Source organism: Panthera onca, chromosome D1 (assembly GCF_046562875.1).
Source record: "Panthera onca isolate mPanOnc1 chromosome D1, mPanOnc1 haplotype 2, whole genome shotgun sequence".
NCBI lineage: Eukaryota > Metazoa > Chordata > Mammalia > Carnivora > Felidae > Panthera > Panthera onca.
In genome coordinates, this window is record NC_138348.1 from 1,749,323 (window position 1) to 1,771,307 (window position 21,985).

Here is a 21,985-nt window from a genome sequence, read left to right on the forward strand (position 1 = left end):
CCCCACCCTCTGTCCGGTAAAGCGGGTGCCCGAGCCCCACCCGACTGGCCTGCCCGGCCGCCCGGCTCCATCGAGGTGGCTGCACCTGCCGCCCGGCGCCTGCCTTCCCGGGGCTCCGCTGGGAGCGCCTTCCCCGCGGCAGGTGGGCGTGGGGGGCGGGGCGCGCGCGTGGGCGCGACGGGGGGCAGAGCGGAGGCGCGCGGGACGGGGCGGGCGGAGCAGGCGAATGAGACGGGGGGGGGGGGGGGAACAGGTGGGCGCGCGGCGGCGCGGGAGGGACCGAGCGGGCGAGCGGTTGCAGGCGCGGGGCCGGGGCAACCCCGGAGCGCCGACGGTCCGGGCGGGGCGTCTGGCCGGGGGGCGGGGCGCGCCTTCCCCGGGGACCGGCCCTCGGCCGCCACCCCCTCCGGCCCCGCCCCCCGCGGCCGGGCGGGGCGGGCAGCGGTCCCCCGCGGCGGGGCTGGCGGCAGCGGCCGCCCGCACTGCGCCCAGGCGGCCGCCCTCGCCGCAGCTCCGGGTGCCGCCGCCCGCCCGGCCCCCCGCGGGCGCTGCCTGGCCATGGCCGCGGCCTCCTCCCCGCCCAGGCCCGACAAGAAGCGCTGGGGCTGCGGCCGCCTGCCCGGCTCCCGGCGGGGCAGCACGGGCCTGGCCAAGAAGTGTCCCTTCTCGTTAGAGCTGGCGGAGGGCGGCCCGGGGGGCGGCGCGCTCTACGCACCCATCGCGCCGCCGGGCGCCCCGGGGCCCGCGCCCCTCGCGTCCCCGGCCGCGCCCCCGACCGCCGCCGACCTTGCCCCGCGGCCGCCCGTGAGCCTCGACCCGCGCGTCTCCATCTACAGCGCGCGCCGCCCGCTCCTCGCGCGCACCCACATCCAGGGCCGCGTCTACAACTTCCTCGAGCGCCCCACCGGCTGGAAGTGCTTCGTGTACCACTTCGCAGTGTGAGTAGCGCCGCGGGCCTCGGCCGGCGGGCACCGGGGCTCCCCGCGGGCTGCGGAGGGGCGTGCGGGTCCCCCTGTCTCCTGCCACCTGCTGCCGCAGGGACGGTGCCAGCTGCGTGCGACCCAGAGCGGCCGGGAGGGAAGGGAGGGCTTCATGGGGAAAACGGCGACTCTGAGGAGCCCGTCCCTTGGGCTTCAGGGACGTGTGGGTCTGACCCTGTGGGGTGGGAAGCTTCCTGCTGGCTCTGCCCAGGCGTGTGGGGGGGAGGTGGCCCGAGCCCAGCAGTTGGCTCCGCGCCTCCCTGGAAGGACGGTCCAGGTGTTAATCCTTCTGGGAAAGACCGCGGGCCGGGGCGCTTGCCCTTGGGTGCAGAGGAGAGAATTCCTCCGGGTCGCCGGGACCCGAGATGCGGGAGCCCCCAGGAGGGGAGGGGCCCAACTCCTGCTGGTCCAGCAGCGACTCAGACCCTCCCAGTTCAAGGCAGTCCACGTGTGGTGGTGGTGGGGTCTCCCGGCCAGGGGTGCAGGGCTGCCTCCCAGGGTGACAGGCAGCGGGGTGTCCCTGAGGGGTCCCCCTGGCCGCGGGGAGGGCCCAAACCCCCTTCAGAGATGCGAGCTGGTGAAGCAGCCTGGAGGAGGAGGGGAGGGGCGGGGCGGGAATGTTCCCCGGGGTTCCAGCCCTCAATCAGAGGAGGCCGGGCACCGGGGAACGCAGGGCCCTACAGGCGGCACCTGGCCCTGCTGTGAGCCAGGTGCTTCTGATTCACGCTGTGGCGTGCCTGTGTGGGGCAGGGCCCTCCCTTCTCGGGGGTGGGGGCACAAGGAAGTTCCCTCCTCGGGGCCACCCTCCTCGCTGCCTGCCTGGAGCCCTCCCCTGCTGTTGCCTGGTCCTACTTCCTGGCTGTTCAGCCGGCCGCTGCTTGGTATGGTGCCAGCCTCGGGCCCGTGAGCCTTCACGGGGGTTGGGGGGGGGGGCTCTGCCGGGGGGCACGTGGGTTAGCCTCCCTCTAGTGACAGGTGCTCGTCTCAGCAGCCTTGGCTGGCCTGTGGCCGGGAGAGACCTGGTCGGGGGGGTGGGGCGGGCGTCGGGCCCTTCATTCTCCCGCCGAGAGACCCCCGGGCCCCAGGGGTGCAGCGGGAACTAGGCTCCGGCTGGCTTGGAGCATCCTGTGGGGAAGGTGAGGCAGGGTGGGGGTGGGGCGGCCTCAGCTTCGCACTCCGGCTCCTCTGTGAGTGCAGGTGGTACCTGGGCTGCTGCCGACCCCACCGAGGGTCTTGTCGGCTGACAAGTCTCCGGGACGGTGTCCCCAGAGGCGTGGGAGCCTCTTCCCCACCCCGCCCCCACCTCCCAAAGAGTCAGAGGGTGCCCGAACCGTGTCGGTGGCCCGTCTGTGGGAGAGAGTGGGTGGCCCTGCCCGTGGTTGCAGCAGTGGCTTGTTTGGGGCTTAGGGAACGTTCGTGTGCGTCCACCCTGAGGGACCCCACGAGTCAGACACCGGCTGTGGGTGCCACGGTTCCCACGGGCTGCCTGTCTCCTGGCCCTGACCTGAGGCGCCCAGGGGTGGGATGGACCCCACAGCCAGGCCCCGGAGAAAACCCTGCCCTGCAGCCTCTCGGTCCCGGAGCCCCACGTGCCAGCTCCCAGCAAAGGCGGGGAGGCACGCCCGGGGGTCTTCCCGGTGGCGTGGCAGTGCCTCCGTGCCCCTGGAGTGCTGCCAGGACTAGGGGCCTCCGGGAGACCCCCGATTCGCATCCTGGGGATGCAGGCCTGGGGGCGCACGTCCCCCGGACTCCCTGGCCGTGCCGTGTGGAGGAAGAGGGCTCGCCGCGCCCCAGAGGAAGTCTCTGCTTACACTTGTGTTTTCTTCCTGATTCTGATTGTTTAGCCCTCGGAAGTGTGCTCAGCACAGCGCCTTTGCCCGGCCTCTCCGGGAGCTGGCGGGCAGGGGTGGCTGCTGGGGATGGTGGCTGAGTGGCTTCCCCACGGGGCGGGCCAGGAAGGGATGCTCCTGGAGTGGCTGTGTGACCTTGGGTCAGTCATTTCCTGCTCTGGGCCCTGCCCTGGAGGAGGCATGCCGTGGCCCTGGGGGGGTGGGGAGGGTGGACCCCCGCTGTGGCTCCCCACCCCCGCGTGGGCCAGGGCTGGAGGTGACCCTGGCCGGGCAGGGCGTGTGGCTTGTCTGGGGCCTGGGAAGCTTGCCTCCGTCACCCCCGGTGTCTCCAGGAGGTCAGCAGGCCCTGGTCACTCTCCGAATTGGCCAGTGACTTGAGGGGACCTGGCCTTCGAGCTGGGATTGCAGCAGGGGCCTGGGGCTGGGGGGCCTGGGCCCAGACAGAGCCCCGTGAGAGGGGGGCACGGCATCCGCTCCGGTCCCGGTGCGGCCGGAAGGAGTGGCCGAGATGGCGGCAGAGAAAGCCCTGGCCTTGCTGGGCTAGCTCGCGCAGGGGCAGGACGACGCCACGGCGGCCGGGCTCGGTTTCCTGGCCTCGAAGGGCCGGGGCCCCGGGCGGGTGGCTGTGGGAGCCACTGTCCCGGCGGTTCCCGCGAGCCTGGGCACACTCTTCCGGGGGCCGCTGGGGAAATTAGCCAGGATATCCTGTCCCCCCGCCCCTCCCTTTTCGGGGAACCCCTGCTCCGGCCAGCCCCGAGGAGAGCGGCCTTTCCTGTGTGCCCCCGGCCTTCCCTGGGCCGCTGGGGTCAGGGAGCAGGACTCTGTCTGCTTGGGCTTCCTGCCCTCTGGCCCCCCGGCCTTCCGAGGCCCTTTGCACCCCCACCGCGTGGCGGCTTCCAGTCTGCCGAAGGCGCGGGGTTCCCAGTCTCCCCGCTGATGGGCCACAGTGGAGCCGGCTGGGCAGGGGAGAGGTTTCCCTAGCCACCCTACCCTGGGTGCTGGGCCGGGCCCCCACCTCCCTCTGTAGACCCCCAGGGGTCCGTGTCCTTCCCCTGAGTGGTGAGCCTCCGGGAACCCCACCTCCCCTCTTCCTCCCTCTTCCTCCTCCTTCGTCCTCTCCCCTCTCCCCTCTCCCCTCCAGCTCTGGGAGCTGCAGGGTGATGTGTGCTGAGTCTTGTCCCTTCCCGCCTCCTACCCTCCCACCACGGTGGCTGCCTGATCCTGGGCCAGCCCGCTCCCGGGTGCCGGCCAGGTGCGCAGCGCCCCCCACAGGCAGCATCGACTCTGGCTGCCCTGACGTTGAGAGCAGGTGCGGCCGAGAGGTTTGAGGGAGGGCCTCAGGGCGCGTGGAGGGGGTCCTGGCTCTCAGACTCCACGGGGCGCTCCTGTCCCCGTCCCCCTGCCACCCTGCCTTTCCTGGGCTCCCAAGGAGGCTTTGGCAACACCTCACGGCGAGTGTGTGTTAATCATTGACGTGCTGGAAGTCGGCCCGGCGGTTTCTTGGGCTGCGTGGGGGGCGGGGTACCGAGGACAGCTGTCAGGCCTCTTCCCACCGCCCCTTTGAGCCTCCCCGACGCGTTCCTCTGCCCCAGTGCTTGGTGAAGCTGGGAATTCCTTTTAGTGCCTTTCCCCATGTCTCCTTCTCTGGGGCCTGGTCCTCTGGTCGTGGCCCGGCTCAGTTGGGGATCCCAGGCCACGAGCCCGAGATGGGGGGCAGGCGGGGAGGCCTGTCTGGAGGCCACGAGGAAGGTGGGAGGAGAAGAGGGACGGTCCAGGGGTGGGTGAATTTGGAGCCCGGGCCGGAAGGACCTCCAAGCACATGCCAAGGTCCGGGGGTCCGGAGGCCACGGGGCTCGGGATGCGGGGAGCGTGGCCGGGGGGCGGGGATGGGGCCTCACGTCTGAGCACGTCCGTGGCTGGGCAGTCTTGCCAGGTTCCTTCGCTCTCTGTGCGTCCCCTCCTCTGTGGCGGCCTCGATGGGCTGCTGGCACCACTCGGGAGCATTGCTCAGACGAGAGAGAATGTTCTCCTGGGCCTGGCCCCGAGTCGGTGGCTCCCTGTGGGCTCTGCCTGTCCCTCTGCGGGTGCCGGGGTGCTCTAGGAGGGACCCCTTTGCACTCGCTGCCCCCACACACTGGACCTTAACATGCAACAGGGTGTCACAGGGGCTGGGCGAGGGCTGGGGGGCTGTCCTGGGGAGGACGGACGTGAGGCGTCTCGGGGCTGCTGGGTGCCCGTGGGATAACCTGCCTGTGACTGGGGCGGTGGGGGGGGACACCGGGGTCCCGGGGCCTGGCTGTGTGTGGTAGGAGTGCTGGCATGGGCACACAGGTGCTCTCGTTTGGGTTGAAAGGTTACATCACCGCCCTGAACCCCGAGACCGGCAAATGGGGCTGTATTTAGAGAGAGGGCCTCTGAAGAGGTGGTTAAGGTGACACGGGGTCACCGGGGTGGGTCCTGATCCCGTGTGACCGGGGTCCTTGTAAGAAGAGGGTATCGGGACCCAGACACGCACAGAGGACACGGGGAGAGGACGGCCGTTCGCACACAAGGAGAGAGGCCTCGGGGGGACCCGGCCCTGCCCACGCCTGGACCTCGGGCTCGGGCCTCCAGGACCAGGGGACGGGACAGTGACTGTCTGTGGTTTAAGCTGCCCTTTCCGTGGTGCTCTGTCGCGGCCACCACAGGAAACTCCCGTGCCTCCCTGCCCGGCAGGGCTGCGCTGCCCGTGGTCAGGGTGACTGGGGCCCAGGAGCCGGCAGGTCCCTGCTGTGTGCCATCCAGGAAACGGGGAGCAGCTGCAGAGCAAGGAACCGGTCACGTGGAGCTAAGCAGCTGGGGGCCTGGAGTGCCGCGTCCACCAGGGATCCGGGGTCCAGCCGGGCACCTGGTGTGCTGCTTCTCAGGGACTCGAGTGCCCGGAATCTCCCTCCTGTTGCAAGAGCCGGTTCCCAGGTTCACTGCTCTGGTGCTGGGCCTCTTTGCTGGCACGCACGGGGGGCGGCCAGGCCCTCGTGCCCCGGGGAAGCCGCCAAAGGCAGGTGTGGTCCGGCAGGCGTGGGGCCCGAGGGTCCCGGTTCACCAGCTCCCTGGTGACAGGCCGTGCTGCCCTGGGAGCGCGTTCTGGATGGCGAGGCGCGGACGCGCGGGTCCTCTGCTGGGGTGGCCGCTCGGGGAAGCCCCCTGGCCCTTCTCAGACCCACGTTCGGAACCAGCTTTTGGCTGGCATGGGCGTGGCGTGTGGCTCGAGAGCCTGTGCTCTGGCAGGGGTGACGTGGCTGGGACGAGCTCACGTCTGGCTGCTGGGAAGCGGGAGACGGTATCCGAGGACAGCTGTCTGCGAGGACCCGGGGGGGCATCATGTGGGCCCTGAGGTGACGCCACACAGAAGCTTCTGGAAGCTCCTGTGCCCCCGGCCGCTGCGGCTGGAGGAGAAGTGAGAATTTCCGCACCTCTTGAGCTCAGACCCCACGGATCTGGAGGGTCAGCTGGGTCTGGGCTCCCTCTCTGTGGGGAAACCACTGAGTGTGGAGGAGGCCCCGGGTCCCCAGGGCACCTCGGGCGACCGTCCACACCTCCTCCACCAGCGAGGGCCACCACTTTCTGTCCCGAGGCCTCCCCAGGGGCTGTGAGCAAGCCCAGATGTCATGAGGGCAGGGTGGTCCTGGCTGGCAGCAGGTGTGGGGGCTCGGTGACCACCAGGGACACTACGTGACCCGAGCCCCAGGAGCCATCTTTACGTGAGACCTTCCAAACTGTGAGGGGACCCGCCCTCTGCGCTGGTTGTCCTTTGCCGTGGAGCCCGGGAGACGCGGGCCCTTCTCTGAGCCCGTGTGGGCACCCACTGTGGTGACCGTGCTGGGGCACAGGGGCCTGGCTCCCCTCCCTGCCCCCCTGCCCTCCCCCCACCCCCACCATAGGAGTGGAGGTGATGAATGGTGCTGGGTACAAACCCCGGGGCTCAGAGAGGGCAGGTGATGTGCCCAAGGCCACACAGCCAGGCGTGCCCAGGGCCGTTTGGCTGGAAAGCCCGCAGCGCCCCTTGCGATCTGGGCCGGAGCCTGGGCAGCCCTGCGGAGGCCCCGTGGGGCAGTGGGGAGTGTGGTGTTGACCCGTTCGTTCGTCAGGGACGGAGAGGGGCGGTGGCACCGGGCACGTGGGAGCCAGGCCCAGCCTGGAGGTGCCGCTGGCCGGTGAGCTGACTGTCAGCGCGTCCTAGGTCTGCCCACCCTGGGTCGGGGGGTGGTGACGGGCCTTCAGAGGCCTCTGCCTTAGAGCTCTGCCTCCCAGAACTGCAGGCCGCTCCTCCCCGCGGAGCCGACTGCCTTTCTGCCACCTCTACCCCCGAGCTGGGACCCCGGTGGCTCAGCAGCTCTCGGGTGTTAGAAGATCTGAGTGGGTGATGCTGATGGGGGGGGGGGGGGCTGCCCGGGTCCTCCCCCTCCTGGCACCCCGCAGGGCAGGCGCTCACGACAGGGTCACCTGGCATCCGGCCTCAGCAGCCGGGGCCCCGAGAGGCCTGGGCTGAGGCGCTAGGCCTGTTGCCCAGCAGCTCCGAGCCCACAGACAGGCCGGGCCTGATGATATGTGTCTGTGGGTATTTTTATCCAGCGGCATTCCTGAGCTTGGGAAAGCGGTGTGCCCGAGAGCCCTGCAGGCCCCGAGGTGTGTGGGAGGCCGTGGGGGGTGCTTTTCGGAGCACTTTCCTCAGGGACTTCTCTGTGCCCAGCAGCCCTGGCTGGGGGTGGGCTCGGAGCGGCTGGGGGCGACGGCCCAGGGCCACGCAGCGCCTGACGGCGGGTGAGGCCCCAGTGTCTGACCCCTCCCTGCCGCCACCCGCCCTGATCTGCGGAGCCGGCCCGGCCCGGGGCAGAACTCTCTGAACGGGCCCCCTGATCCACGTGCCCGTCCACCCCGCCTGGGTCGGAGGGCCCGCCCCTGCCCACCCGGGACTCTGGACCTGCCTTTACTGTTCAGCCACTTGCAGATGGGGAAACTGAGGACTGGCCCCTTGGCTCACGCAGCCCCTGGAAACCTATTCCACGTCCGCCTGGAAGTTTGTGGCACGTGAACGTCCTCGATCAGGGCGAAGCCCCTTTGCCGGCACCGTGCCCAGTGCGCGCCCGGGGGCACCCGTACGCCCGCCGGCCCTCACCCCCAGGCTGTAGAGGCTCCCGCTCCACAAAGCACCTGGCGGCCGCCTCTTAGATGCTCCCAACAGTGGCTCCTCTGCCTCTTCCCGCTGGATTGGCCACCAAGTGCCGCACGGAGGTCTACGGGGAGACTGAACACAGCAACTACGGCCAGGCCGGCCGGACAGGAGCCCTCCCTGCAGCCCCGGAGACGGCCGGCCACACCGGGACTCCCACCCCACCCAGTCCCGCGGGGGGCTGCGCCTTTACCTGTAGGATGGGAGGGCGAACAGGAGGAACCCCGACCCGGGGGGACAGGCCCCCGCCTCCCGGAAGTGTCCCCCGTGGCAGGGGGTGCAGCAGGGGGCCCCTGGGGGAGCCCAGGAGAGCTTCAGGGGGTGCCCGGGGAACCACGCGCTTCGAACGTTTGACGTGGATAGGTCTTGTGGTGACTTTCTGCCCCATGACGTCTCCAGTGGGTCCCTTGTAAAAGTCACATCTGCATCCTTGGCTAGGACGGCTCAACAGATCATAAACTGTAAAGCTCGGGTAATTAAGACGGCGTGGTACCGGCACGTGGACAGGCGGATGGACCGTGGAACAGAATGGAAAATCCACGTATGGACTCAACCACGTGTGAACGCATGGCCGAAAATCTAGTCGGCGCGTCAGGCCAGTGGGGGAACCCTGCGGTGCGGGGGAGGGGAGGGCCCCGAGGAAGAGGGCCGGGCTGGACCGCGGGTCACGCCGCGGCAGGTGGATTCCGCGTGGGCTGAAGGCAGCCCGGGGGCTCCTGTGCGGCTCTAGCACGTTAAGACGAAGGGCGCAGGTGTGAGAAAAAACCTTTCTGCGACACCAGCACCATAAGAATAGGACAAAACCTGGAGAGAGGTTGCGTCTTATCACAGAGGCTCGATCTCTCTGGTAGGGAGGGAACTCCTGCAAATAAGCAAAACGCCACTGACCCCGCGGAAGGTGAGCGAGAGGTGAGCACAGCTCAAGGGGTCCTAAGAGAGGAGGTACGAGCCCACTGGGGGTCGGAGTGGCACAGACACCGCCAGGTCCCATTGGACAGGCAGGAACCGTCAGCCTGTGTAGACACCCTCGCTGGCGGCTGGTGAGGCAGAGAGCACTCGTCTGGCAGGACAGCCTGCCGGATGGTAGGCTCTGTGGGGAGGGGGGTGTGCGTGCGTGTCCTCCCTGCCCCAGCAGCCCCGCGTCCTGGAGTCTATCTCAAAAATGTTGGCCACAAAACCCCCCAACACGACCCAACAGGAAAATCTGCACGCACGAGGCTGTCTGTTGAAGAGCTCCTCAGAACAGCAAAAAAAGACGGAACTTCCGGCGGCCGTGGTGGGGACCGGCTGGGTCTGCCCCGTGCAGGGCCTCGTGCAGGTGTGGGAAAGGGACCTGTGATCCCCGCACACTCTCAGGGAGTGATTGCCAAGGGTAAAAGTCTAACAAGCCACCGGGCACCTAGTAGAGGGAGAGTCACAGGCGGCCGCGTGCTTGCTTTACGTTAGAAAAGTGAAGGCAGCGGGACAACCCAAAGCTTCTACAAAGTCTCCTCCAGGGAGCAGGAGGGGCCCACGGAACCCGCACAGCTCTGTGGGTACTTTGTTGTGCAGACCTGGCCTGGAGACCACGTCGTCTCTGCGATTTTCAGTGTCCCAGCACACTTTGATGACCCTCACCTGATTAGTCCCAGGCCTTCGCACGGGGTCCGCGGGTGAAGCACATGAGTAATTACGTCGGCGTCCTCGAGAGCTGAGACTCCTGGCAGGAGGAAAAGTCCAACGTAAGTTGGTGAAGCGAAAACCCTCCCGCCTGCACCTGGAAGTGTCAGGTGTTCATGACGATTCTGTTGAAGAAAATGCTTTTCTGTTTGCTGGAAAGGGCCAGAAGGGAGGAGCGCCCCCTTAGCCGTGAGCACCCCCAGCCCGCAGAGCGTGGCCTCTCTGCACCGTCTTCCCTGGACGATCCCAGCCATCTGGGCCTGGGGCAGGAGTGGTGGTGGTGGAGCCCATGCTGGAAGCAGGACGGCCATCAGAGGCCACCAGGGCCGCGTCACCAGGCCTTGGTGACAGCTTGAAGGTGTGCTCCCCGCTGGAGGCGTGGCAGGTGCGGGGGGACGCCGCGTGGACCGAAATGCACCAGGAGGACTTCGCACCCTGGAGCTCACCTGCCGGTCAGGGGCTAAGCCAGCAGGTCCCTGTGGAGACGGCTCGTCATCTTGTACCCTGATGAATGTGACTCGGGGAAACCCAAGAGCCGGTGAGGTCCTGCCTCTTCGGGGTCCTGCCTGCGGCCTGAGCAGGTGGCCCGGGGTCTCGAGGCCGTGGGTCTGGCACCGAGCGTCGCGGCAGATCCAGACGTGTGCCCGCCCGTGACGCTTTCTCGCCAGTGTAGACGGGTGAGCGAGTAGGACGAAGCCTCTAGGTCCACATGCGAGCCGAGTGGAGGCACCAGGGCCCCAAGAGCACAGTAAATGACACACGGGCGCCCCTGCAAAATCCCACTGGGGGGACCCTCTCTGCAGGCCAGACGCCCCATTCTGTCCACAAATAAGAGACCAAGAAATAAGAGGGAACGGGACCCTTCGGAGAGGATCGTGCAGGGACGGACCGCGATGTGTGACCTCACCCGGGCCCTGAGTAAACCCCGTCCCCTCCGGTGGGATGCGTGCCTGTTCCCGTGGACGCTCCCAGCCCCCTGCTGTCCTGTCGCCGCTGCCTCCTGGTGCGCCGGCCCCGTCGGGAAGGTGTGGGGCTGTCGGGACCCTTTCGCGAGTGGCTCCCTCACGTCCCTGGGCCAGGGGTCCCTGGGGTAGGAGGTCTGCGTCCACACACGGCTCCCAACTCCCTGCGGCCCCTCAGCTGTTTGCCGGGAGACCCAGGCTTCCTTGCTGTCCAGTGGCAGGGACTCGTGGCCTCTCATAGCTGCACCGTGGTGCCTGCTGCCATGTCAGGGGCTTGCGCGGCAGGCCTGGGCCTGGGGACGGAGATGCACGTGACAAGGAGTCAGAGCAGGCCTCCTGGAGATGTGCGCTGGGGAGAGGGTGGTGGGAGACCCGGCGTGCTGGGGTGGGTGGGCTCTGGGGTCTGGGCAGGTGAGCTGGAGGCGTTGGTGGGGGCCGTGAACACAGGCGGAGTTGGCCGGGCTCACCTGAGGGCCACGGGAGGCCACGGCCACATGTGTGTCTCTAAAAGGCCACCTGCCCTCGTGGCTGTCGAGCTGTCCAGCTTGGGCCTCGCCCCGGAACCCCAGACCCGTGTCCTGCCTGGCTCATGTATCACAATGTTGACAGGTCCCAGATGGCACACGGCGCCCTCCCCCCGCCCCCCACTCTGTCCCCGCGACGCCCCGTCTGCCCCCTGGCTGTGCGGGTGCTGGATGGCACACACGTGTGTCCCCTCCGTACAGACCGCAGCATCGTTCTGCAGTGCCCGGGACTTTCTCAACAGGTTGCAGACTGTTTGGACGCGGAATTAGCCTGCGGTTCGCGTTTAAGGCGATCTCCGAGGCTCTCAGCGCCGGGCTGCAGCGCCGGGCGCAGTGGTCTCCCAGGGCGCCTCCCGGAGGGCGTCTCTGCACCTGGGACCTCGGGGGTGGGTGGGTGGGTGGCCTGCGGTGTGAGGGGGCGCGCATCATACCGCTGTTCGCAGCACAGATGTTAACAGGCTGGGAAGCACGTGGGAGATTCGAGGCCGGTCGCAAACGAGCCGGTGAAACGCTCAGATGTCCGCACCAGGGCTGAGTCGCTGTCCTTTTGTCCATGGTGTCCCCTGTGCTTAGAACGCGGGGGGGGCAGGAGACAGGCATGCGGCTGGTGTGTGAGCACGTGACAGTCTGATGTGCTGTGCAGTGTCCCTCACGGCGGCGGGCCGGCCCCTGTCTGAGCTCTCAGCTCTGGGGCACAAGTGCTCACAACCCTCCTGATGTGAGGGCGCACCTGCCGTGGGGTAAGCCCGGGTGCGGGGCCCAGCAAGGAGCGGGGGCCCCTGAGGGATGGGAGGGTGAATCAAGGGACGGAGAGACGGCGGGCGGCTGGACAGATGGGCGGACGGGTGGGTGAATGGATATCTGGGCAGACGGATGTACAAATGGACAGACAGGTGCAGGCGTCTGCTGTCCCGAGAGGGTCTGTAGGTGGATGTGGCCTTGGCCAGCCTTGTGCCCCCTGTGGTTGGGGTAGATTGATGCCCCGTCGGCCGTCCTGGGCCACTTTAGCCACGGTCCGGGACGCGGAAGGTGGTAGAACGTCCTTGGTCCTGGGAGGACACGAGCTCCACGGCCCCTTCACGACCCCTGGGCCCGTGGCTGTTTTTGTGGACGTTGCTGTGGGAGCCACGGGAAGCCAGCTGGTGGCCCAGATTCCAGATAAATGGGCATGTGGGTGGGCAGCTGTCCCTGGGGCCACCTGGCACCGTGCATGAGTGTGGGTGGTCGGTGGGGTCAGCGTTGGGCTGTGATCTCTGGTGCTGAGTCCTGACTTGCCTCCTCCTCCTGACTGGCCTCATCCTGAGCTGAGCACCTGCCATGGGGCTCCCTGCAAAGGCCTCAGTTTCTAGAACGTACTTCCTGCTTCCTCTTCCTCAGAGCAGAATCAGCTCTGATCGGGGAGGCTGCTGTCACAGCCCCATCAGGTCCCACGAAGGCCCCCTGTTACCAGCGGTGAGCCGGTGCTCACGCACGAGACCATCCGTGCCCTGGGTGTCGCGGGGCTTAGGACCCAGTGACCCCACCCGAGAACCACATGGCTCAGGGTGGCCCGAGGGCAAGGGGGCAAGTAGGGCCGGTGGGAGGGTGGCCCCTGCTTGTGGAGCGGCGGCTGCAGTGGTCAGAGGCACCCAGAGGTGGAGGGGACACCGAGGCCTGCCCAGGGGTTGTGTTTCTTCCCAGTGTGTCCAGCAGCCACGCAGCGTCTTTGGAGTGAGGGTCCCGACCTGGTCTGAGCCTCTCCAGCTGCTGAGGAGGGGGCGGGGGCAGGAGAGCAGAGGGCAGGGGGCCTTGGGGGCAGGGGTGGGAGAGCAGAGGGCAGGGGGCCTTAGGAGATGTGGGGAGTGGGGCAGATTCCAGGAGGCCCCGGTTTGCATGTGACCCCAGTGGGGAGTCCTGACATTGTCTGCTCTTGGCTCATCCCTGACCGGCTGTGTGCCCTTGGGTGACCAGTTGACCTCCCCGTGTCCCTGGAGGACCCATCATTCCTCACCGGGCAGAGGACGAAATGGGGGGCTCTGAAAAGCCCCTGCGGTCCCTGGAGGTGAGTCCCTGTGTTTCCCCCTGGATCGGGGCCCGCTCAAGGTCCTGGCGTGCAGCTCCCTGGAGACACAGCACCTCCCGGGCAGCCCTGGAATGTTCTGGCTGCCCTTGGCATGAAGGGGGATGGGCAGGCTGGGGGCTCTGCAGGCTGGTTGGCCTTGTCCCCAGGGGTAGGCCCCGCCTCCCCGCTCTTATCAGGCCTCTGCCAGGCGCCCGGAGCATCCACAGGCCTTTCTAGCCTCTTCTGGGGCAGTGGGGTGTGGGGTGGCAGTCTTTGTCCCCACTCCCCCACCCCATGCCCAGACAGCGCAAGCACTCGGAGCTCCGGGAGCGGCCAGCTGAGGTCTGAACCGGGTTTGAAAGACCCAAGGCTCAGAGCGGGGGCCTCCCTGCTTCCTGAGACCCCAGGACGTTGCCTGGGAGGGGTCCGTGGGTGCCTGGCTGCCGCTCAGCGGCTGCAGGCGTCCTTCCCCACGGGCGGCCACGTGCCCAGGAATTGCTCGGCGAACCCATCACAGGGAACACGGGAGCCGGCACCCGAGGGGCCCTGTGTCCCGGGGCCTCCTTGCTGGGCACTAGAGTTGGTCTATTAAAGGCGGGCCCGGGACAACGGGCCCCGTCCCTGCAGCAGGATGGACCGAGTCTGGGTAGGGCAGGGGCAGGACACCTTGGGACAAGTAGAACGTGGCCTGGGCTTGACCCACGCGGGAAGGCGGTGCTCTCTTGACAGCAGATGGCGGGCAGGGCTGCGTGGGTGGATCGTGAGGGGTTCCTCGTGGCCACCCTGGGCGTGGATCCTCGGTCCAGGTCTGCCTCAGCGAATTTTCTACTTTGAGAGCATTGGTTGTTTAAAAAACCAAGTAGGTTGCTAGAATAGGCAGCGAGAAGGCCCCCGGAGTGTTTTCTGGCTCTCCCGGGTCAGGCTGAGCAAGATACGGGGCCAGGAGGGTGACCTGGGGCCGTGCACTGGTGGGCGCGGAGCATCGCCTGCCGATTGGGCCCCAGACAGGCCTGGGTCCTGCCTTTGGGGAGCCTGGGGGGTTGGCAGTTGGATGGGGCGGGCCAGGCTGCTGCAGAGGGGGCCCCAGCCTCTCTCGTGGGGTCGGAAGCCCACGGCCCATGTTGGGGGCCCTGCTCAGCCCAGGTCTGGAGTGGGCTTCCTGCTGAGTGAAAGGACATTCTGGCTGACCCCTCGCAGGTGGGCTCGACATGGAGGTTGGACACCCGTCTGGGTTGGGGTGGGGGGGTTGTGCCCAGAGATGAAGGGAGCCGGCTCCATGCGGGGGGAGGGAAAGGGGGCCTGGGTGGCAGGCTCATGGCCAGCGCTGTGGCCCTTCCCTATGGGACAGACCTGTGAGGCCCAGGGCTGGGGGTGGGACACCGTGATGGTGGGGGGGGGGGGGGTTGCCGTGTGTCCAGCCACAGGGCCCGAGACCGCCTGGCCAGTTGGGTAGGGGTGGGCACCTGTCTCCTCTGCTGGCCATCAAAGCGGGTCACGGCCTGAGAGGGCACAGACACTACTCAGTGTCACACAGCTGGCGGGTGGCAGGCTGGCATCGGACCCCATCACGTGACTCTGTCCGGCATCCCCCTGACTTGTTCTGCACAGCGTCTTACCCCACGCCAGCCCCTCGCTCTGGTCCTGCTCACGGCACGGGCGCTGGACAAGCGGTCCCCGGGGGGCCATGGGCTGGGGGCATGCTGGGTGTTGGGGCCCGACTGGAGTCCCTCCCCAGGCCGGGGGAGACCTCTCCCTCCCACCTGGATGTCCCCAGGGTAGCTCAGACTGAGCCAGGGACACTCTTGGCAGGTGCCCAGCCTCTTCTTGGGGAGACTGGCCCAGTCTGCCAGGGGGCGGGGCAGGGCGGTGGGGACAGAGATGCAGGGGACCTGCCGGCTCAGCGATCTGCCTCCCAGTGCTGTGCTCCTCTGGGGAACTTCCCAGCCGGTGGCGTCTGAACTGAGGAGAGGCTTTGGGAGGGGGTGGCTGTGGGGCAGAGACCAACATGCACCCCTGATGCTTATCGTGTGGGTCGGGACAGTGTGCCATCGGGTCTGGAGGCTGGGTGGTCCCTGGAAGGACGAAACAGCCTAGCTCCTCACCAGCTGTGCCTCCCGGAAGCTGGGAAGGTCACTGTCGGCCTGGCATGCCATGGCAGGGGCTGAGCGCTGCTGAGCAGGTCTGGATCCGGATGGTTCCTGGTGGCACATGCCTGCCTTGTAACCTGACTCGTCCTTGGGGGAGCCGGTGACTGCCTCGGCTTGTCTCCCGGTGGGGAGGCGGGGAGGGCACCGACACCAGCCGTCTAGAGGTGCCCCAGGCCATCAGGAACGCATTTGACTTTTCCAGAGGTGTCTGCTCAGGCCAAATCACCTGCAAGCCTGGACAGTGACCTTCCTTGTTAAGGAGATGGAGAAGCGCTGTGGCTGTGCTGCCCCACACGGCGGCCTGGGGAGCCCAGGCCAGGTTGGAGAAGGGGCCTCCTGCCACCCGCTGGTGGGGAGCACCCTCCCTCCTGCCCCAGCACCCCCTCCGTACCCCGTGGTTCCCTGGTGCCCTTCCCGCTTGCAGGAGGAGGGCTCACCAGGTGAGAGTCACGGAGGAAACGGAGGGCTGGGGTCTTCCTTCCCGGTCCTGGGGCTGCTGTCTGCAGAGGGCTGAAGGTCTGGCCAGTGTTGCCCGTGTGGTGGTTGGGGCCTCCCTGCTCGGCTCCGCTTGTCCTGGAGTGGGAGTGATGATGGCGTCACGGACGCCTGCCTGGCCTCGGGGGTGCTGGCCTTGCCCGGGGAGATGGGGTCCCCAGGAGCCAGAAAGTCCTTTGGGGACCTCACTACTGTCAGATGTCCCCTGCGGCTGGGCCGCAGGAATGCCGGTCAGCGTTGCCTAGGGGCTCCTGCCAGGTGGGCGTGGGGAGAGAGGCTTCCTGCCCTCGGGGTGGGGGGGCCGGGGGGGCCCTGCGCCCCAGCCCCGGCAGCCCTCTGGCCCGGGGCTTGCGTGACCTCGAGGCCTCAGCTGTCTTATCCGGAGACAGCGATCGCGATCGTTTTCGGTTTAGGGGGCAGGGCTCCCCCACCTCCGCACTGTTGACGTTTGCTCCGGACGGTCCTGGGGTTGGGGGGCTGCTGTGGGCTGTGGTGTCAGCCCCCCTGTGGCCTCGGTGCCCACCACTCGCCATTAGTGTCTTCCTCCGAGCTGTGGCAATAGAACCTTCTCCAAACGTTACCCAATGTCCCCGGCGGGCAGAGCGTGGGGTTGAGAACCTGGGCTTGGGCAGTAAGTGGGGGGGGGGGGGGTGGTGGTGGAAGAGGTGAGCACCCTCAGGCCACGAGAACACCTGGCGGGGAGAAGCCCCAGCCTGACCCAGGCTGCCCCTGTGGGTGGCCCTGCTGGGCACAGCGGCTACCGTCAGGGGGAAGGCCGTGGTCAGCTGGGAGGATGGGCCCAGGGCAGTCAGCTGAGCCGGCGGCCTGTTCCCCTGGCTCTCCGAGGCTGGTGGGGCTACTGCCTTCTGTGGGTGCCGCCACCCCAGGAGAGGCCCCTGGTGCTCCCGGGAGAAGAGGGAAGGGGCGAGATGCGGCCGTTTGGGAGCTCTCGGCCCGTGGGGACCGCTGACCAAAGGCTGAGTGGCCCCTGCACCGTGCCTAGCTCAGGACCCAGCGACATCCAGGTCAGACCCCCCGGTCTTACTGAGTTGATGCCCCCGGTCGTCGGCCCATTCTGAAGCCTCCAGGGGGTCCCAGCCCTGGGGTGGGACTTGGGTATGTGCCTGGCCCAGGACCTGCCCGCCTGGGCCTTGGTCCTCCCAGCCCTGCCCCCCCGGGCCTTGGTCCTCCCAGCCCTGCCCCCCCGGGCCTTGGTCCTCCCAGCCCCGCGCCCCCCAGGCCCCGGCCCCCTTCCTTGCTGGTGTTCTGTGTCTATGGTTTCATGCCACGTGGGGCCCAACTCATCTGTCCATGCTGGGGGACGGGCCTGTGTCCGGGAGCGCCCAGCAGGCAGGGGGCCCCCGAAGACCCGTGCCGATACCCCAGGCATCCTGCCCCGGGCCCCACGGCCCACCGGCACCCTCTGCGCCCAATCTGCCAGGCGGAGACCGGGGGGCCTGCTGAGATTAGGCTCCGTGGTCTGCAAGGCTCAGGGGGCCGAGGGGCCCCGCCCACGTGTTCTGGACAGGTCACGGGGGGTGGGATCACCCTGTTCCCACACTGTTCACTGCCCGCCTGCCCGGGGACCTGCCCCGCCCCCAACCCCGGGGCCAGGGCCCGGTCACAGTACTGAGCAAGACCTAGTTGGGGCCCTGTGCATATGCAGGGTGCTCAGGGGTACAGGAGCCCGAGGTGGGCTCTCATGGGAGGCTGGGCTTGAGTGGGACGCTTCAGATAGAGGCAGGAGGGGGGCCTCCTCAGGGGGCTGAGGGGCCAAGTTGCAGCTGAGAGGCAGGCAGGGTTGGTCAGCAGGCCTGCGGAATGGGTATCCTGGGGGGTGGGGGTGGGGAGGCCCCTGCAGGGCCGGTGGGTTCGTCCCCCCATGGCTCCCGGGGGCGGGGCTGAGCTGTGGGTACCCCCGTGGCGCCCCAGTGCCCGGCAGGAGGTGGGTACCCTGGAGAGGTCAGGGCTGGCCCCGTGTCTGCTCTGCCTGCTCCCACCCCTCGGCCTGGGTCAGCAGGGCCAGGGTGCTCTCGCAGAGGATGTGGTGTGGCCACGAGGGTCAGCTGAGGAGCCACGGGAAGGCAGATACGGCCTCAGGAAGTGGCTCTTGGACACGGGGTCTGCGGAGCCATTGAGATCACATCGAGGTGTAGGGGGCAGGGGAAGCCGGCCTCAGAACCGTGGGGGACAGAGTGATACGGGCAAATGGTCCCTTGCACTCGGCCTGGTAATAACCTTTCTTGTGCACTGACCCCCCCCCCCCCCCCCCAGCAAGGCTTTCTTCAGAGCGGCTGGATGGGTGTGCGGGGGTGAGGCGTTGGGCCCATCTAACAGGTGTGGAGGGGTGAGGTGTCGTGGTCCTGGAGTTGGACCACCTGGCAGGCACGCGGGGGTGAAGTGTCGTCCCGGGGTTGGGCCCGTCTGGCAGGTGCGCAGGGGCTCCCTGCCGCAGTTGGGTTGGCGCGTCCCTGTGACTGACACGCTGGGCGTCTTTCCGGGTGTCGTTTGCCGTCCGCGTCTCTCCCGCGTCTCTCCTTTCCTCTGTCGGGAGCACGTGGGTGGTCTGTCTCCCGATGGCGAGCTTGGGTTGCGTTCTGGACGCGAGTCCTCCGTCACCGCCGTGCCGGGCAAAGACTGCACTTGGTGGGCCCGTCTCGTGCCCGGAGCCGTCTGGCGGGGGCGACAAGTTTGAACTCTGGGTGAAGTCTGAGAAACCCCCGAGCAGCCTGAGGCCCACATCCGCGCTTTCTTCCAGACCTTGGCGGTTTCGGCTGCGGCTTTAGGCCGGGGCCCGTGTGGACTCCGTTTCCGTGTCAGGTGTGAGCTGTGGCCTGAGGCTTCTTGTGAACGTGAGTCCCCGAATGTCTGTCCGCCCCTGCCCTCAGGGGCACGGCCCTCACAGCGACCGCAGCACCGGGGACAGGGTCCTGGAGCCCCTGGTACGAACAAGCCTTGACTCCCTCCGCGCACCTGTGGGTCACTGGAGGGTCAGCAGACCCAGCAGAAATCTCCGTGTCGCTCTATACACCATGAGCCCCCAGGACTTGGAGGGCCCGGTGGCCCTGATGGTCCTGGCCCTGGGTTTTGACCATGGCAACACCGTGGCTGTGTGTGTGTGTGTGTGTGTGTGTGTGTGTCCCTTATCACACAGGGCAGCCTGTGCATCCTGGGGTTAGGCGCCTGCACGCAGAGAGGGAACGTTGAGGGCTCTGGCCTGGGGCTTGGGGTGCTGGCCTCTGCCCCTGATGGAGGGGAGGCTGTCGTGCTGTGGGTCCCTGTGATGTGAGTGTGTGGGTGGGGGTGGCCAGCTCAGGTTCCTGCCTGCCGCGTGTGCTTGGCCAGGTCGCTCGCCGGGCCCCTTCCCTGTCTGGGGTACCCAGGAGACCGGGCCTCTCCTGCCACGTCCCCCGCTTGTTCGAGGAGCACATGTGATAGTGCTCTGTGTACCCTTTCCACACCGTCCTCAAGGGCATTGGGAGGACACCTGACATTCCCGGGGCCACTGTGGGGTGACAGGACTCCCAGCTCTGGGCCAGGACTCGACCCTGGGCTCCTCTGACCCCACAGCACGCCCCCCCGCAACACCCCAGGGTATCCAGATGGCCATGAAGAGAGGGCCTCTTGATGAGGGGGTGGGTGTGGGCTGGGGCGGGGATGACTTTGGGGGAAGAGCTTCCTGCCCCTCCCCCCAGTCTTGGCCCCTGGTGGGGAGCACCTTCCAGGCGGAGTGGGCACAGAGTCCCAGGCGTCTCAAGCCCCCCGTTTGCCCCAGGGGAGGCTCCCACCTGTGGGTTTGACTCTGGAATGTTCCGTGTGTGGCTGAGGGAGTGGCTGGTGTGGGCCAAGGAGAGCAGGCAACATGTTGGGGGCAGGCCGGGGCAATTCTTTCATTTTTCTCCAGTATTTGTACAGTAACCAGCAAACGGGGACGGAAGTTGGGAGCCCGTGGCGTCCGGGACTCAGAGAGGGTTGGGGGCCTCATCAGGGAGGGAGCCTGGGTGGGGGTGGCGAGGTGTCCTGGCAAGGGCCCCGGGGACAGGGCTGGGGAAGGGTCTGTGCCGGGGGCCCCAAGAGGCAGGGCCGTTTCCCATCGGGTCTGGACTTGTGTCCCTAGTGGTGGCAAGGTGCCTGGCGTGGGACGGATGGTTGGTTGGGACGAGCCGGCGTGCGTGGCCTGGTGTCGCTCTGAACCCATCGAGAGCCTTCAGATTCCTGAGGCCCTGATGCCAGGGAGGGCCAAGGGACCAGCTTGCCAAGATGCCCCTCGCCTGGCGGGCGTCACCCGACAGCCCTCTGGCAGGGCAGGGTGACCTGCCCCCGGGAAGCCTGGGGAGAGCAGCACCTTCGTGTCTCCTGGACTGGACGTCCTCCTGCCCCAAACCTGCCAGGAGGCACAGGGGGTGGGGTGGGCGGCCAGGGTCACAGGGCAGTGGCTGCACCTAGTGCTCTTGGCTTGGGTGTGGTAGGCACCGGCACCCCCTGATCGGGAGCCCCCATCACCTTGTCTGTGGGACGCGCCCCACCCTGCGGCTGAGCAAAGGAGGCTCCCGGGGCCAGGTCCCAGAGCACTGCCAGAGGTCGGGGCGTCTGTTTGCCTGGTGGGGGTGCCCTCGGGGAAGCCGGGCAGCCAGGCTGAGGTCTCTGGACCTTCCGTGACGCGACGGATGCGTCTGCTGGCGGCTCTGCCCCTGCCCTGACAAAAGGCGCCGGCCTCAGGTGTGAGGGGGGCGGGGCGGCCGGAGACACGCTCCTGGGACGGAGGGGCTCGTCCCAGCCCGTGCTGGCGGCTCCCTGCAGCTGCTGGGGCTCAGGTTCGCCATGAGGAAGGAGGTGCTGGCGGGAGGGCCATCATGGCCCCGGTGGATCGTTCTCCATCACGGCGGTGGTGATCAGCCTGGCCGCGCGTGGACCCCAGACGAGTGCCGGGCACTTATGTGGACTCCCCACCCGGAGCCTCCCCACGGCCCCACACGAGCCTTGTCACAGACGCGGACAGCCAGGCCCGGGCGCCCCGGCTGGCTGGCGAGGGGCAGAGCCAGATGGGAACCCGGGTTTGGACCTCAGAGGCGGCCTCCATATATGTGTGTGCTTCAGAACGTGTTTATTGTGGTCACCCAAAATGGGCCATCCTGGCATACAGCTCGGTGTTCCGAATTCCCCAGCGTCTCCGTCGCCCACACAGGAAACCCCCAACCCGGCAACAGCGAGCCTTCTCCCCGGGGCCCCGGGCGGCCCCCGCGCGCTGTCTGTCCCTCTGGACTGGCCTGTTCCGGGCACTTGGCGTGAGTGGAACCGTGCAGGGCGTGGCCCCGGCTGCCTCCACTTACCATCGTGTTTCCAGCTTCAGCCGGCCGTGACAGGTGTCTGCACGTCAGGGCTGTTCAAGCTGCGTGGTGTTCCGTTGTGAGGACGGGAGAGGTTTTGTGGATGTGTCCTTCCGTCGGCGGGCGCTTGGGCTGCCGTGAGTACAGCCGCGCTGAACGTGCGTGTTTCTCTTTCTTTGGCGTCTACACCCGGGGGGCGGGCTTGCCGGGTCACGTGGCTGCTGGGCCAAGCTGCCCGTCGGGCCCCGCCCACAGCAGTGCCCCGCCCACAGCTTCCACTTTGGGGGGGCCGCCCCCAGTGGGTCTTGGTTTCGGGTGGCCTGGCTCCCCCCAGCCCCCGCTGCCGGCCTTCGGACTCCCAAGCTCAGGCCCCGGCTGGAGTCCCTTCTGCCGTCCCCTCCTCGCCCACCTGGACCCCATCGTGCTGGTCGCCCAGGCTCTCCCGGGACCCATCCCCACCCTGCCTGGAGAGCCTACACTTCCATCCGTGAAACTGCTCTTGGGCCTCCCTGTTTGTGGTGTCCGTGGATGTCAGGCCCCCAGTGTCCACCTATGATGAGGTGCAGCCCCCGAAGGCCGAGTCCAGGAGAGAATGTGTTCCAGACCTAGACCTGGGGAGGAGCCAGCCTCCTGGAAGACAGCAGGAGACCCCGCCCCCTCCGCCTCCCCTCCCCCAGGGGGGGAGAGCAGCCCCCCCCTCCGGCCTCCCACAGCTGGGGGGCAGAAGCCCTGAACTTCAGAATCCCTCACCGGCAGCCCCACGTCCTTCCTCCCCTCCCCTCCCCTCCCAG

General features: G+C 67.9%; 1 protein-coding gene across 6 annotated transcripts in view; it reads left to right on the forward strand.

Annotated features, from left to right (window-relative positions):
• The first annotated feature begins 424 nt into the window (after positions 1–424).
• The window catches only part of KCNQ1 (potassium voltage-gated channel subfamily Q member 1), a 319,343-nt gene continuing 297,782 nt past the window's right edge, over positions 425–21,985 (forward strand). For 4 of the 6 annotated variants that reach the window (XR_013550302.2, XM_078433821.2, XM_078433825.2 and 1 more), the window contains exon 1: positions 426–938. Coding sequence is in view for 5 of the 6 variants with exons in the window: in XM_078433821.2 (XP_078289947.1) it covers positions 559–938 (380 nt within the window). In the remaining variant the exon portion in view is untranslated. Of the gene's footprint in view, positions 939–21,985 lie in introns of all 6 variants that reach the window. The other 2 variants (XM_078433824.2, XM_078433822.2) reach the window with 2 other exon arrangements.